The sequence below is a fragment of the Babesia bigemina genome, scaffold Bbigscaff_72693, assembly GCF_000981445.1.
Source record: "Babesia bigemina genome assembly Bbig001, scaffold Bbigscaff_72693".
Lineage (NCBI taxonomy): Eukaryota > Apicomplexa > Aconoidasida > Piroplasmida > Babesiidae > Babesia > Babesia bigemina.
In genome coordinates this window covers 1-14,674 of record NW_012237241.1, presented here as the reverse complement: position 1 = coordinate 14,674, position 14,674 = coordinate 1, and the positions used below count along the sequence as shown (strand labels likewise).

Sequence of the window (14,674 nt, the reverse complement as noted above, 5' to 3'; positions counted from 1 at the left end):
CTACATCGCCCCTTATCCACTCTACATCGCCCCTTTATCCACTCTACATCGCCGCTTTATCCACTCTGCATCGCCCCTTAACCCACTCTACATCGCCCCTTTATCCACTCTACATCGCCCCTTTATCCACTCTACATCGCTCCTTACCCACTCTACATCGCTCCCTAACCCACTCTACATCGCCCCTTTACCCACTCTACATCGCCCCTTTATCCACTCTACATCGCCGCTTTATCCACTCTGCATCGCCCCTTTATCCACTCTACATCGCCGCTTTATCCACTCCACATCGCCCCTTTACCCACTCTACATCGCCCCTTTACCCACTCTTCATCGCCCCTTAACCCACTCCACATCGCTCCCTAACCTGCCTTACATCGCTCCCTAACCCACTCTACATCGCTCCCTAACCCACTCTACATCGCTCCTTAACCCACTCTACACCGCCCCTTAACCCACTCTACATCGCCCCTTTATCCACTCTACATCGCTCCCTAACCCACTCTACATCGCCCCTTATCCACCCTACATCGCCCCTTTATCCACTCCACATCCCTTGAATTACTTCGCCATATTAACGCTATGACCTCTATAAACCATCCTAATAACTTGTGCCTTGTCACCCTTCACTCCCCCTCTTCCACCTCTTGCCACTGCCCTGACCATGTGCCTCCTAGGGAGCTTCACAAGAAATTTGACTAAATTTTGAACCTTAAAATTACCTTAAATAACAACCCTACTAACATCCTTAATAACCTGTGCACCGGCCTCGAAACTTTCCTCGGCTTCAACTCTGCTTCCAAAGGCTACACTGGCCAGGGGATTGTGTACTCCGACCTTGACAGGCTGTGTGATGCAGTGATGGCGTTCTTGTATGGTGTTCTTGATGCGGTGAAAAACGAAAATGAAGTGACAACTTATGATAGTTACATCAGTGATAACAATAATAGACTTGAAAGTGTACTAAAACTTGTAGATAGTAAAATTGGCTCCGGGCGTACTGGGCTTGCGGTGTCTGTCGGCGCGGTGAGGGAATGGTTGGAGGGGTATGAGAGGGAGATAAATGATAAAACCAAAAAAGTAACAGATGAATTAACCTGGTTAATTAACAATCTAAACGGTAATTACAAAAATAAAATTAACGAAAACTCTTCCCTCACTGATCAGTTGTCTGCTTGGTCGGAGGTAATCGGTAACATTGACTTCGACGTCACTAAAATTGAAGAAGAAAAAATAAGTAAGCTTGATAAAGCGTTAAAAGAAAAAGTTATGCATAAAGTGGATACCGTTAAAAGGTCTGTAAAAATGTTGAAGGAGTCGGCAAAAAGTGGCGATGTAATGGATTACGCTCGTAGAGTTGATGAGAGTTTGGAGGCTGAGGAAAAAGAGATTGTAAAGAAAATTGATACACAATGTGAGTGCGTGAAAGATAGACTACACTCGGAGTTTTACAACATTGATCAACGTGTTACAGCTCTAAAGAAGACCAAAGACGGCCACATCGAACATATACAAAATCTCATTTCAGGAGCCCAGCAGGAAATACAGACACTCGAGAATCGCATCAATGAGCATTATAAAGCTGAGCTTGAGCGCAAGTTTGAGATTTTAGATCTCGAAATGGCAAAGATAAAAGCGGCGCCTGGTATTCAAACGGCAGCAGAAAGATCCCGGCTCCATAAGGAGATAGATGATATAAAAAAGGCTGCCCAGGGGATGAGGAAAGAATTGGAAATGGAGTTGATAAACGTAAAAAAAACAGTGGCAGGCGCTGTGAATGGAAGTGGAAGCGATGGACTAATTCAACGAATTAAGAGCGCAGTGATTGGGTTGAAGAAAAACATAGAAGACGATTTGAAATCGTTGAAAAATAAAATCGATGGTGCGATGAAGGAGTATGTGAAGGGATATATCAATGCGGTAAGCGAAAAAGTTAAGGAAATAAAGGGACATGTCGGGGATATTGGCAAGCCATTCAACGATGAAGCCAGGAAAAGTATAGATTTTAATTGGAATATACTCAGAGCTCAGACGAATCGGCGCCTGTCGGAAATGTATGAAAAAAAAGCAGGCAAAAACAGCGGCCACCTTGGCGGACTTCTCGACAAAGTCAGGGAGTATGCTAAAGGCTTGGGATTAAAGTTGAAGCAAGATAAAGGGACAATCGACACGTGGCTTAATAGGGTTCTGACAGATAATGCGGCCGTGAATAATTATATCAGTTCGTATCTCCGGTTTAACGAAACGACTCATGGTAGAAGTTTCAATCCTCAGTATAACGGCCGCCAGAGCGGTGCAGAAAGTGTGAAAGAAGCCATCAGAACTAAGCTTATGTACGAGTTGAAAAACATATCGGTTGCTGGGCCATCAGGCGATGGCAGTAAAATGGAAGATATTTTACAGGAAATTAGTGAAATGTTTCAGAACGTTGCTAAGCAAATTGACACTACTGAGTCTAATAAAGCCGAATTAATAATTACGAAGATTGAGGGGGACCTGGGTGTTTCTTCGTTCACTAGTAATAGTGATTACCAAACGTATAAAGGCTATCTCACATGGGCAATACGAACCACTTTGCTACAGGTGTCTCTTATAGCCAAACAAATCGGCGAGGAAATTAAGGCCGTTTTACAGGATTCTAATATACAGGAAAGCGTGGATGAGGCAATAAAAAAGATCAATTCAATAAAAGAACAATTAGACCTCGATGGATCAGAGCAAAAACATGGCAAGCAGATGCAAAAGGCTTTGGACACGGTAAAAACAAGTATTGACCAGCTTCAGAATGATTTTCATAAATCCCGTCAAGACACAACCTCCTCCACCTACGTCGCCGGATCAAACACGGTTAATGTTGGTGACGGTGTTAAAAGTACCATTGAAAATATACTGAATGGCAAGATTGGCCCGGATTCTAAGATCATGTTCGATGATATCATGACGAATTACAATGCCAACACTACGGAAAAGAGTAACCTTCAGACTTCAATAACAGCCATTGAAACAACTGTTAAGCGCGCCATGCAACAGGACAAAGATGAAATTAATACTCATCAACTTAATAGTTATGACGAAGAACACAGAAAGTATGCCTCAGGTGTTAGCGCTCTCGAACATACTGTCGAGCATCTAGAAACTCTCCCCCAAAAAGTTGCCATTGCTAGGCAAGCCGCGATGAAAAACATCGATGCGTTGAACAATGAAGTAAGTGCCATAAGAACCATAATGGCTAAGTATGTAGAGCCGAGCGTGACCACCGCATCATTAGAGTTAGACAAAACCATTGAAACTTTTCAAACATTGTTACATGAGGTCCATGAAAATGCTCGTGGCGGTGTATCTCAGATGAAAAAAACTCTCCATCATAAAGTCCAATCTACCTTCACCATGATCACCAACCAAGTCCGCACTCTATTTTCAGACGCCCACAAAGCCGACCTGGCTGCGCTCAAGACGCTCGTCGAGGGGCAGAAAGAGGAGATTGAGAAGATCATCAGATCTGCAAAAATTACAGGTGTGATGGGATTGATAAGGAAAATGCATACTAATAAAAGCGACTTTGAACAAATTAGCGAATTTGTGACTCCCGTGAAATTGAAGGCCGTACCAACTAAAGAGGATTTCACTGGCATGTCTTCACACTTCAGGAAAATTGTCGACTCGGTTCTCGAATACACCGAATATCAAGTGTCCACTTCGTCTGGCGATCCTCATAAACGCCTGCCCACCGACCAGTCCGAGAAGGTGAGACATCTCAAGGACGCATTTGATGCCCTTCTTCACTACCTTAAACAAAATGGCGATTCAACTCGGCAGTACCTTTTTGACCATCATTTTGATGATTTACTCGCCTCCCTCAACTCTCTTGTCACCTCCCTCTCTCCCACCTTCACCTCCCCCTCCCCCCTCCTCGCCCCCCTCAAGTCCGGCCTCTCCAACTTCGCCCAGCAACTCGGCCTCGCGTACGTGAGTAGGTACTCGGGGGTGAAACGTTCTGATGACTGGGTTGTTCCAGATGATTCTAAACCTAAAGATGCTGCCGAAAAACCAGAAACTCCCAAAACTGTTTTAACCCCTGAGGGCCGCAACTGCGCCAAGGTCTGCCTGACGATAGTGGAGATACTTAACGATGGATTTGGAAGATTAAGGAAATATTGTAGTACTACAGGTGGCTACAGTAAAAGTAATATTTGTTTAGAGATGGATCATAAAAATGGGCAAAAAACAAAAAACCAACTTGGCTCATGGTTGCAGTCACGTGGCTTCAGCATTCCCGCTGACAAGGACACCCAAAACGGGGAGTTGAACAGGAACGTAACGGGCGCAAAAATCATCGAATACATGACAAAGAAGAGTACGCAACCGCCGAATAGCAAGGGAATTTACGATGAAGCCGACAAGCCGGACGGTCCACTTTGGCAGCTTGTCAGCCACCTTGGCACATACTACAAGGTATGTAACTACAAACACATCGAGAAGCCGAAGGCGCCGCTGAACGTGTACCAGATGCTTCAATGGCTAGCAGGGCTGTGGTACAACCCAGTGCTATATCCACTATTCAAGTGCTTCAAGGAGTTGTTCCCCAAGCTCAAGGAAGACGAAGGGAAAGATTATTCTGAAATTGATCGCGATCGACTAAAACTTGAGGCCTACCCTAGCACTGTCAAATACACAGACTCAGCATCCATACTTTATCAAGTTTGCTTCCAGGCCAAGAACACGTTGGTTGCTATCCTAGGCAATGGCCACGCAGGCGGCCGGTACGCCGTTGACTTCAACACTAATGAAGATAATCTAGACTATGGTAGCAGTCCTAACGCGTGCTTCGATATGCTTGCTGATGTATCGTTTCGAGTATACCAACAAAGTCATTTCCTCCAAAAACAGTGCTACAACGGCACTAAGAGCGGTGGTTGGGAGGACTGCCACTATGGTCGGCACGTCGGTGGATCGTCATGGATCTGTAATGAAGATCAATGTGCGAACCAAAACTGTGACCAAACACGTAAGCAAATAGCTGACCAAAAGACTAACCAAAATGCCAACCAAACTGGTAGCCAAAAGTGCAACCAGCACCCTGTGTGCGGTGTCAAGTCCCCGCTTCAGTCCTACCTTGAAGACGGTTTACAAAAATTCCTCCCTCATCACCTTACCAAGGTGGGATGCGGAGTCAAGTGCTCAGTAGGTAACCACTTTGGCAAACCGTGTCTCACTCCCATGGGTTTTACAGACATCGGTATACTGGCATCGCACACTCAAACAGGTGCGTACATCAAACGGGCGTTTCACGATCTCTGCGGTGATTCAGATAAGCCTCTAAGCAAATTATGCAGTCTCTTAACATGCCTACTCCGCCGGCCACCTCAGACGCTTGGAGACATGTTTGCCTTCTACCACCAATTCCTTTCCAATTTTGATAACAAGCACAAAGGCGTTGCCTTCAAAGTGGCTGTCCAGAAAGCTAACTTTGGAATTCCCACTACGGAGCTGGACGTTACATCGATTCAAAAGAGCAGTAATCATGAAAATGCCGACGTAATAGCATCAAGTAGACCGGTGAGTACCCATCTCAAAGGTGACCTATTTGCACTTTCATCCTGCAATCCTAAAGACGCTCCTTGCTTGCCGTGCGGTCGATACCTACAACCTCTGTATCTCAATATGCGCAACATATTTGTCGATAAGCACGCTGACACTTATCTGTCCTGGGTCGTCTACATCACTGAGACATTCTATGATTTACTAAAGAAATTATATGACGAATGTGACGCTAGATGCGGCGGTGAGAAACCTAAATGCCGTATCAGTAAGTGCGGCGATGCTTGCGGAACTAAGAGAAATCCAGGCGCCCACGGAGTCAATCATGATAGCGAGTGCAAATCCATTGTAAAGTGTCCCGATACTCATCCGGCACTATACAGATATGGTTTCACATTCGGGAGTCCGAATGACCTAAGCGGCGTGAGCGGTGTTGGCAAGCAGCGTACATGTCACGATTTCTGTGAGGCATTGAAAACAGTTGTGAAGGAAGATAATTTACTCTTCAAACTCGTGAATAAGCTTATTCCGGAATACATTTTTGCCATCCGCGCTCCCTTCATCTGGCTCAATGTAGCGCTCTGGCTCCTCTCCTTTTTGTACCTCCTCCACATCATGGTCATCCGCCTAGACATCCTCCACATCAAATCGCATTTACATAGTCCCTCATCACATCGCATAGCTGCCCAATCACTGCTCGCTGCTGGACGTGTTAACAAGCTTAACAGGGTGTTTTATCTGCAACCATAATCGTACTCACGTTGTTACATCCTACACTCACCTAGCACATCACCTACTCACCTAACTTATGAATTGTGCTTTAATCTGTTGTATCATTCATTAATCGTTGTATGTGATTGTGTAGTAGTTAACTAAAGTGGTGACCAAAGTGCTGACCAAAGTGTTGACCAATGTGTTGGCCAACGTGGTGACCAACGTGTTGACCAACGTGCTGACCAAGGTGCTGACCAACGTGCTGACCAAGGTGCTGACCAAAGTGCTGACCAAGGTGCTGACCAAAGTGCTGACCAAGGTGCTGGTCACGGCAGCGATGACATGGTCACGGCAACGATGACATGGTGACCTAAATGGTGATTATCATCCACTCTACATCGCTCCTTTACCCACTCTACATCGCTCCTTAGTCCACTCTACATCGCCCCTTTACCCACTCCACATCGCCCCTTTACCCACTCTACATCGCCCCGTTATCCACTCTACATCGCCCCTTTAACCACTCTACATCGCCCCTTTAACCACTCTACATCGCTCCCTAATCCACTCCACATCGCCCCTTTATCCACCCCTCATCGCTCCTTTATCCACTCTGCATCGCCCCTTAATCCACTCTACATCGCTCCCTTATCCACTCCACATCGCTCCCTTAATCCACTCTACATCGCTCCCTAACCCACTCTACATCGCTCCCTAATCTACTCTACATCGCCCCTTAACCCACTCTACACCGCCTATTAACCCACTCTACATCGCCCCTTAACCCACTCCACATCGCCCCTTAACCCACTCTACATCGCCCCTTAACCCACTCCACATCGCTCCCTAACCCACTCTACATCGCCCCTTTACCCACCTTACATCGCCCCTTTACCCACTCTACATCGCTCCCTAACCCACTCTACATCGCCCCTTAACCCACTCTACATCGCCCCTTTACCCACTCCACATCGCCCCTTTACCCACTCCACATCACCCCTTAACCCACTCTTCATCGCTCCTTTATCCACTCTACATCGCCCCTTAACCCACTCTACATCGCTCCCTAACCCACTCCACATCGCTCCCTAACGCACTCTACATCGCTCCTTTATCCACTCTACATCGCCCCTTTATCCACCCTACATCGCACCCTAACCCACTCTACATCGTCTTTTTATCCACTCTACATCGCTCTAATCACCTCGCCATAATATCGCTATGACCTCTATAAACCATAGCAATAACTTGTGCCTTGTCACTCTTCTCTTCCCTTTTCCACCTCTTGCCACTGCCTTGACCATGTGCCGCCTAGGGAGCTTGGCAAGAAATTTGGTAAAATTTTGAACCTTGAAAATACCTTAAATAACAACTCTACTAACATCCTTAATAACCTTTGTTCCGGCCTCGAAACCTTCCTCGGCTTCGACTCTGACTCCAAAGGCTACACTGGCCAGGGGATTGTGTACTCCGACTTGGATAGGCTGTGTGACGGGGTGATGGGATTTTTGAGTGGTGTTCTCAGTGCGGTGAAAAACGAAAATGAAGTGACAACTTATGATACAGATAAGAGTAAAGACATTAATACAGTTATTAAGAAATTAGAAGATAATATTGGCTCCGGGCGTACTGGGCTTGCGGCGTCTGTCGACGCGGTGAGGGGGTGGTTGGAGGGGTATGAAGGTGAAGTAAGGGAGATGACTGGGAATGTTATTAGCAATAGGGGAACGTTAAAACAACTTGAAGATACAATTCAGAGTATTATTTCGCAGGTTGAAAGTTTATCTCGCAATGGATTTGATGATGCCGTCAAGGTCTGGTATAAGACGGCTACCAAGGATTTGTCAAATAGATTAAGTGCAACTGAAACGGCGATTGACAAACTAGATGCGGATCTCAAGACACAGTTGTGTTGCTATTTTGACAGAATTAAATTACAGATTGACAATGTGAAAAAGACTGCAAGTTCGGATCAGGTGGAGTTGGGCGAAATGAAGATTACTGTAGAGACCGAATTTGGAAAATTAAGAGATGAAGTGACTAATTACGCGAATATACGGAAAACCATATGTATTGAAGATTTGAGAATTGCGCTTGATACTAATATCCAACAACCCATCAAGACCGTGAAAGCCAAGCTGGAGGAGGTGCAGAATAATTTGGAAAGGTGGAGCACTATGGCGGTTAAAGTTGTCGATACCGCGATGAAGAAAGTAGATGAAATTTGTCGAGAATTGTCAGGAAGTAAGAAGATTGATATTCAGAAAGCATCCCAAGCATTGTATGAGAAAGCATTTAAGCTTCGAGATGCCATAGACGCTGTTCAGACGGCAACATACACGCATATCGCCGCGGCGTTGAACACGATTAAAGATATGGACGAAGCGATTAGAACGGATTTAAATCAGGTGAAGGAAGCAATTAAGGTGGCTGTCAACCAGATAAAGGAGAAGGTGAAGGATCTTGCCAAAGAATTTCCAAAGGAGCTTAACGGCCGACCAACTGGAGAGCAGAGCACGACCATGTATGACATTTTTGAACATATCCGAACTAAAGTTGCACAAATCCGAGGGGAGAGAACATCATTTTCTATGGGTTTGGAGGGTATACGAGAAGCTTTTAAGGATTATGCCAATGAGTTTGACAAAGGGAAGTTTGAAAGCAAAGTGTTGAGTAAGTGGTTGGAAGTCATTTTGGACAATAATATTCTAGTCAAGGGGTGGATTAAAAGTTATGCGCAAGAAGTTAATAGTAAGGGTGGTAGATTCACGTCGCCATATGATGATGATGAACTAACCAATAAGGGGTTTATCAAGAATGTTGCGCAACGTATTATGCAACAAATTGAAGATGGCACAATTGGCGCGGTGCAAGCCGAGATAAGGGATCTAAGCAGCCGCGCAGATGACGAAATCGAGGCATATGTCGACGCTGTCAAGCGAGTATGCGATATATTTGCTGATAAGCTGGATGCGAAATTGAAGGAAGATCTAGGCAAAAATGGAGCGTTCGTAGAAGATATTGCGCGATCTATCGACTCCAAGTTTGGAACATATACTAGCGTAGGCATTGTCCCTGATCCCAAGGGACATCTCACATGGGCCGTTGACCACGTCCTCCAACAGCTAGTTGGTGCAGCACGAGGGGCGACTGCCGAACTACACTCGCTAAGCCTAAATAAGAGGCCAATCACCGCAGACCCAGGCAGTATAGCAGCGAAGATTACGGATGCTCATAGAAAGGTTACGCTACTTCACAGTCAACTCAACACGGCTACTGGACAACCCACTAAAAACCGCAAGCCCAATCATGCGGAGCTACTTGACAAAGCAATTAGCGGAGTGGCACAAGCGCTCGAAACGCAGTTGCCAGACGGCTTCAAGCATCAGATTGATCTCAAAAATCTTAATGCTTATAAAAAATACATTTCTCAACCTGTCGATCCAATCACGCAACCCACAGGTTCACTTCCGGATATAATCAAAGATATTAGAACCGATCTGCAAGATAAACTTGGAAACATAACCGATTCTAAAGGTCTCGAAACTATAAACACCAACAAACTTAAATCGGCGCTCACTGTTATCACATCCGCTATTGATACTTTCGCCAAAGCCATCAATGATTCTCTTACGCTTCAGGGCACGCCAATTGCTGAATCACCAAATAAGAACAGAGGCGTGCGGAAATTGCTGTCTGATTTAAGGAAGATGCTCGATGGTAGCGGCGCAGGAAGCATTTATAACATCCCTCAAGATTTGAAAAAAATCCAAAATGAGATTGCTGCTATAATTGAAACTTCAGGTCAGCCGGATAACTTTAACACACTGGCTTCACTCGTCACACAAGCTAAAGAATTTCACGACAAAACCATTCCAGCCAAAATTAATGAATGTATCAACAACATTAATCAAAAAGTAAGCCAACAGTACCAAGCCAGAATTAAGAACATTAAGAAGGATACGTTGACTAGGTATGTAAGGGCGACGACTGAGGATATGAGAACGTTGAGCGAAGTCATTGAAGAAACACGCAAGAATATGAAAATTATGATCAATAATGATACGGTATCGGGGGTAAAAGGCTTATTACAACGGTTGCAAAAATATTTAGTCACTGAGTTACAAGACTTTATGATTACAAAATCAATTGCAGCTCCACCTAAAACCGTGCAGAATACATTACAAGATTTGGCGAAGAAACTTAACCCATGCTTCAACTTATTGTTCCAAGAGATAATGGAACAGCCCAAAGTAATGCCGTTTTCCTCTACCTTTACAGCAGTATATAAAACGTTGAACTTGTTGCTACAGCAGATTTGCGATTCTCAGCATTTCGACTACCTCGTCACACCTTGCCTCAATGATTTCGGCGAGGCGCTGAGAAACATTTTTCCCGACAAGGCGGATGACGCAGCCAAGAAAGTATTGCGGCCAGTCATTGGAGGTCTTTTGAAATTATCCGCTCACCTCCGCCTCGGTTACGTGAATTCCTATTCAGGCGCTATCCCACATGACACTCATTGGATCAAGGGTGACAAGTTATCCGGTGAAGGAGAACGATGTTGTAAAGTGTTTCTAACTGCACTGTCCACTCTTTTCTATGAGCTTCATTATTTATATTATCATTCATCTACTTCTTGGAGTCAGCTCAAGGTTGACGGTAGTGAAGATGTCGAGGATAACACAGGCCTCTTAAAAAGCCATCTTGAGAGTCAGGGCTTCAATGTTACCAATCTTTTCAATAGGCAGAACAGCGGCATGGATATCGCTTTAGCGCTGCGAGAAGCGTTCAATGACAAATATGAATTCCAGACTTTCCCACGACCTGATATTGATTTTAATATATATCTAAAGTCAGTCATAGATGGAGACGATGGAAGCAGCGTGCTTCTGACGCTCGTCAGGCATCTGAATGAATATAATGAAGCCTCTCACCTTCAGCACAATGCCTCAACTAAGTCGCCGTGCAATGTGTACGAAATGCTGATCTGGTTCACTGGTCTGCCACATAGCCCTGTATATCCATCATCGCTACATGGCGCATTCTCACCGCTGTTTACCGATATAAATAAGACGGATGTGGAGGACGCGGAGATACCGACGATTGACCTCAACAGCCTATCTGTCAACGCCTATCCACACGTAATCAGACACAACGATATTCTGGCTACACTAAACGACGTCTGCTCTCAATCATATGAAGTCCTCGTCACAGTCCTAGGGCACGGCCACGCAGGAGGAATTTACGCTTGCGACTATTCAAATAACTCATGGAAGTTGCACTATCCCACTAATATGGACATCTTAATCTGTATGATGTTGGACTACCTCCAACGCTTACAATATCAGCTTCAGTTCCTCTACCAGCAATGTTCATATGAAACCGAACTCAGTGGATGGCGTGAGTGCTACTACGGTCGGCAAGTAGGTGGCTCAGGTTGGCAGTGCAATGAGCTGCAATGCCCTGATCAACTGTGCAACCAAAAGTGTAAGCAAACGTGCAACCAAATACACAACCAAAAGGGTGACCAACACCCAAAGTGCGGAGTAAAATCGCCACTTCAATCATTCTTGGAGGACGGATTACAAGGTTATTTGCCGCATAGTGTATCATGTAAGGGTACGAAGATGTCATGTTCCAGTTGCCCTAAGACGCCTGGAATGCCATGTAGGACACCTATGGGCTTTGGTGATATAAGTGTCATGGCATCGCATACAATGATAGGTGAACGTATTAGAGTTGTGCTTGAAGGTTTCTGTGGAGGTGCAAATTCGCCAGTCACCAAGCTGTGCAGCAAACTCAACTGTTTGCTTCCCAGTGCTCCCAAAACACTTGGAGACATGTTCTCGTTTTACTACAACTTCCTCAGTGGGTGGAATCACGGCGTACGAACGATATTCGACAACGCCGTGCGAAGTGCAAATTTCGAGAGGGTTGACAGCAATCTAGACATCACTCAAATCTTCGAAAACAGTGACCATAGTACACACATTAAAGGCGATCTCTACTCGCTTATGAAATGCAGGGAAGCTTCAAAATCACTGTCGGCTTATCCGTGTGGTTCATATATGAGACCATTATGCCTTAATGTTTGCAACACTTTCACCGAAGCATACGCCGACAAATATCTATCGTGGATTGTCTACCTTAGTGAGACATTCTATGATTTACTCAGGAAGTTGTATGAAGAATGCTATAGTAAATGCGGCACTGAACGAGCGAAATGTCGCAAAAACCAATGTAATAGAAGTTGCAACGCAGATCGATTGCCGAAACGTCAATCCTCAACTCACGATAAATCATGCAAATCGATTGTACAATGCCCACTCAACTTGCCTACACTGTATACATACGGTTTCGTATATGGCAGCTCATCAAACCTAAGCGGTGCGTATGACCTGTCTAATAAAAGGACATGTAGTAACTTATGTAATGCGTTGAAAAGAGTGCTAAAGCAAGGCAACGTACTGTATATACTTGTTAACGATACAATTCCAAACTATTTGTTCACCATCCGCGCCCCCTTCATCTGGCTCAACGTCGCCCTCTGGCTCCTCTCTTTGTTGTACCTCCTCCACATCATGGTCATCCGCCTCGACCTGCTCCACATCAAATCGCATCTACATAGTCCCTCATCACATCGCATTGCCGCTCAGTCACTACTTGCTGCTGCACGTGTTGACAAGCTTAACAGAGTGTTTTATCTGCAACCATAATGGTACTCACGTGTTCACTACCTACACTCACCTAGCATCACCTACTCACCTATCTAACGGATTTTAATCTAATGTTTTAAATCACTCATTATTCGTTGTATGTGATTGTGTAGTAGTTAACTAAAGTGCTGACCAAGGTGATGACCAACGTGGTGACCAAGGTGATGACCAATGCCATGACCAAAGTGCTGACCTATGTGCTGCCCAAAGTGTTGACCAATGTGTTGACCAATGTCATAAACAAAGTGGTGACCAATGTGCTGACCAATGTCATAAACAAAGTGGTGACCAATGTGCTGACCAATGTCATAAACAAAGTGGTGACCAACGTGGTGACCAACGTGGTGACCAATGCCATGACCAACGTGCTGACCAATGCCATGACCAGAGTGCTGACCAAAGTGCTGACCAACGTAATGACCAACGTAATGACCAATGTGCTGACCAATGCCATGACCAAAGTGCTGACCAAAGTGGTGACCTACCACCTGACCAAAGTGCTGACCAATGTGCTGACCAACGTGTTGACCAGAGTGGTGACCAACGTGGTGACCAAGTGGTGACCAATGCCATGAGCAAAGTGGTGACCAACGTGTTGACCAAGGTGCTGACCAACGTGCTGACCAAAGTGATGACCAATGTGTTGACCAATGTGTTGACCAACGTGCTGACCAAAGTGATGACCAATGTGTTGACCAATGTGTTGACCAACGTGCTGACCAATGTGCTGACCAATGTGCTGACCAATGTGCTGACCAATGTGCTGACCAATGTGCTGACCAAAGTGCTGACCAAGTTAATGTTACGGCAGCGATGACATGGTCACGGCAGCGATGACAGTGGTGACCTAAGTGGTATTTGTCATCCACTCTACATCGCCCCTTATCCACTCTTCATCGCTCCTTATCCACTCCACATCGCTCCCTAACCCACTCTACATCGCCCCTTATCCACTATACATCGCCCCTTTATCCACTCTACGTCGCCCCTTTATCCACTCTACATCGCCCCTCTATCCACTCTACATCGCCCCTTATCCACTCTACATCGCCCCTTTACCCACTCTACATCGCTCCTTAATCCACTCTACATCGCCCCTTAACCCACTCCACATCGCTCCTTAACCACTCTACATCGCTCCCTAACCCACTCTACATCGCCCCTTTATCCACTCTACATCGCTCCCTAACCCACTCCACATCGCTCCCTAACCCACTCTACATCGCCCCTTAACCCACTCTACATCGCCCCTTTATCCACTCTACATCGCCCCTTACTCCACTCTACATCGCCCCTTACTCCACTCTACATCGCTCCTTTATCCACTCTACATCGCCCCTTTATCCACTCTACATCGCTCCCTAACCCACTCTACATCGCCCCTTAACCCACTCTACATCGCTCCCTAACCCACTCTACATCGCCCCTTAACCCACTCTACATCGCTCCCTAACCCACTCTACATCGCCCCTTAACCCACTCTTCATCGCCCCTTTACCCACTCTACATCGCCCCTTTATCCACTCTACATCGCCCCTTTATCCACTCCACATCGCCCCGTTACCCACTCTACATCGCCCCTTTACCCACTCTACATCGCTCCCTAACCCACTCTACATCGCTCCCTAACCCACTCTACATCGCCCCTTTACCAACTCACATCGCCCCTTTAACCACTCTACATCCCCCCCTTAATCACTCTA

At 45.6% G+C, this 14,674-nt stretch overlaps 3 protein-coding genes across 3 annotated transcripts; all 3 read left to right on the top strand.

Moving 5' to 3' along the window:
* Positions 1 to 861: 861 nt before the first annotated feature.
* On the top strand, positions 862 to 6,288 carry BBBOND_0003990 (hypothetical protein, conserved; the record flags this gene model as incomplete). Its single annotated transcript, XM_012915232.1, has 1 exon — positions 862 to 6,288. The coding sequence occupies one exon, from the start codon at positions 862 to 864 to the stop codon at positions 6,286 to 6,288; it is 5,427 nt and encodes a 1,808-aa protein (XP_012770686.1).
* A 1,463-nt stretch (positions 6,289 to 7,751) lies between these two features.
* BBBOND_0003980 (hypothetical protein, conserved) lies at positions 7,752 to 12,971 on the top strand (the record flags this gene model as incomplete). Its single annotated transcript, XM_012915231.1, has 1 exon — positions 7,752 to 12,971. The coding sequence occupies one exon, from the start codon at positions 7,752 to 7,754 to the stop codon at positions 12,969 to 12,971; it is 5,220 nt and encodes a 1,739-aa protein (XP_012770685.1).
* A 176-nt stretch (positions 12,972 to 13,147) lies between these two features.
* BBBOND_0003970 (hypothetical protein, conserved) lies at positions 13,148 to 13,534 on the top strand (the record flags this gene model as incomplete). The annotated part of the gene is made up of 1 exon (XM_012915230.1): positions 13,148 to 13,534. One exon carries the CDS (start codon positions 13,148 to 13,150, stop codon positions 13,532 to 13,534), a length of 387 nt encoding a protein of 128 aa, XP_012770684.1.
* Between the last annotated feature and the right edge of the window lie 1,140 nt (positions 13,535 to 14,674).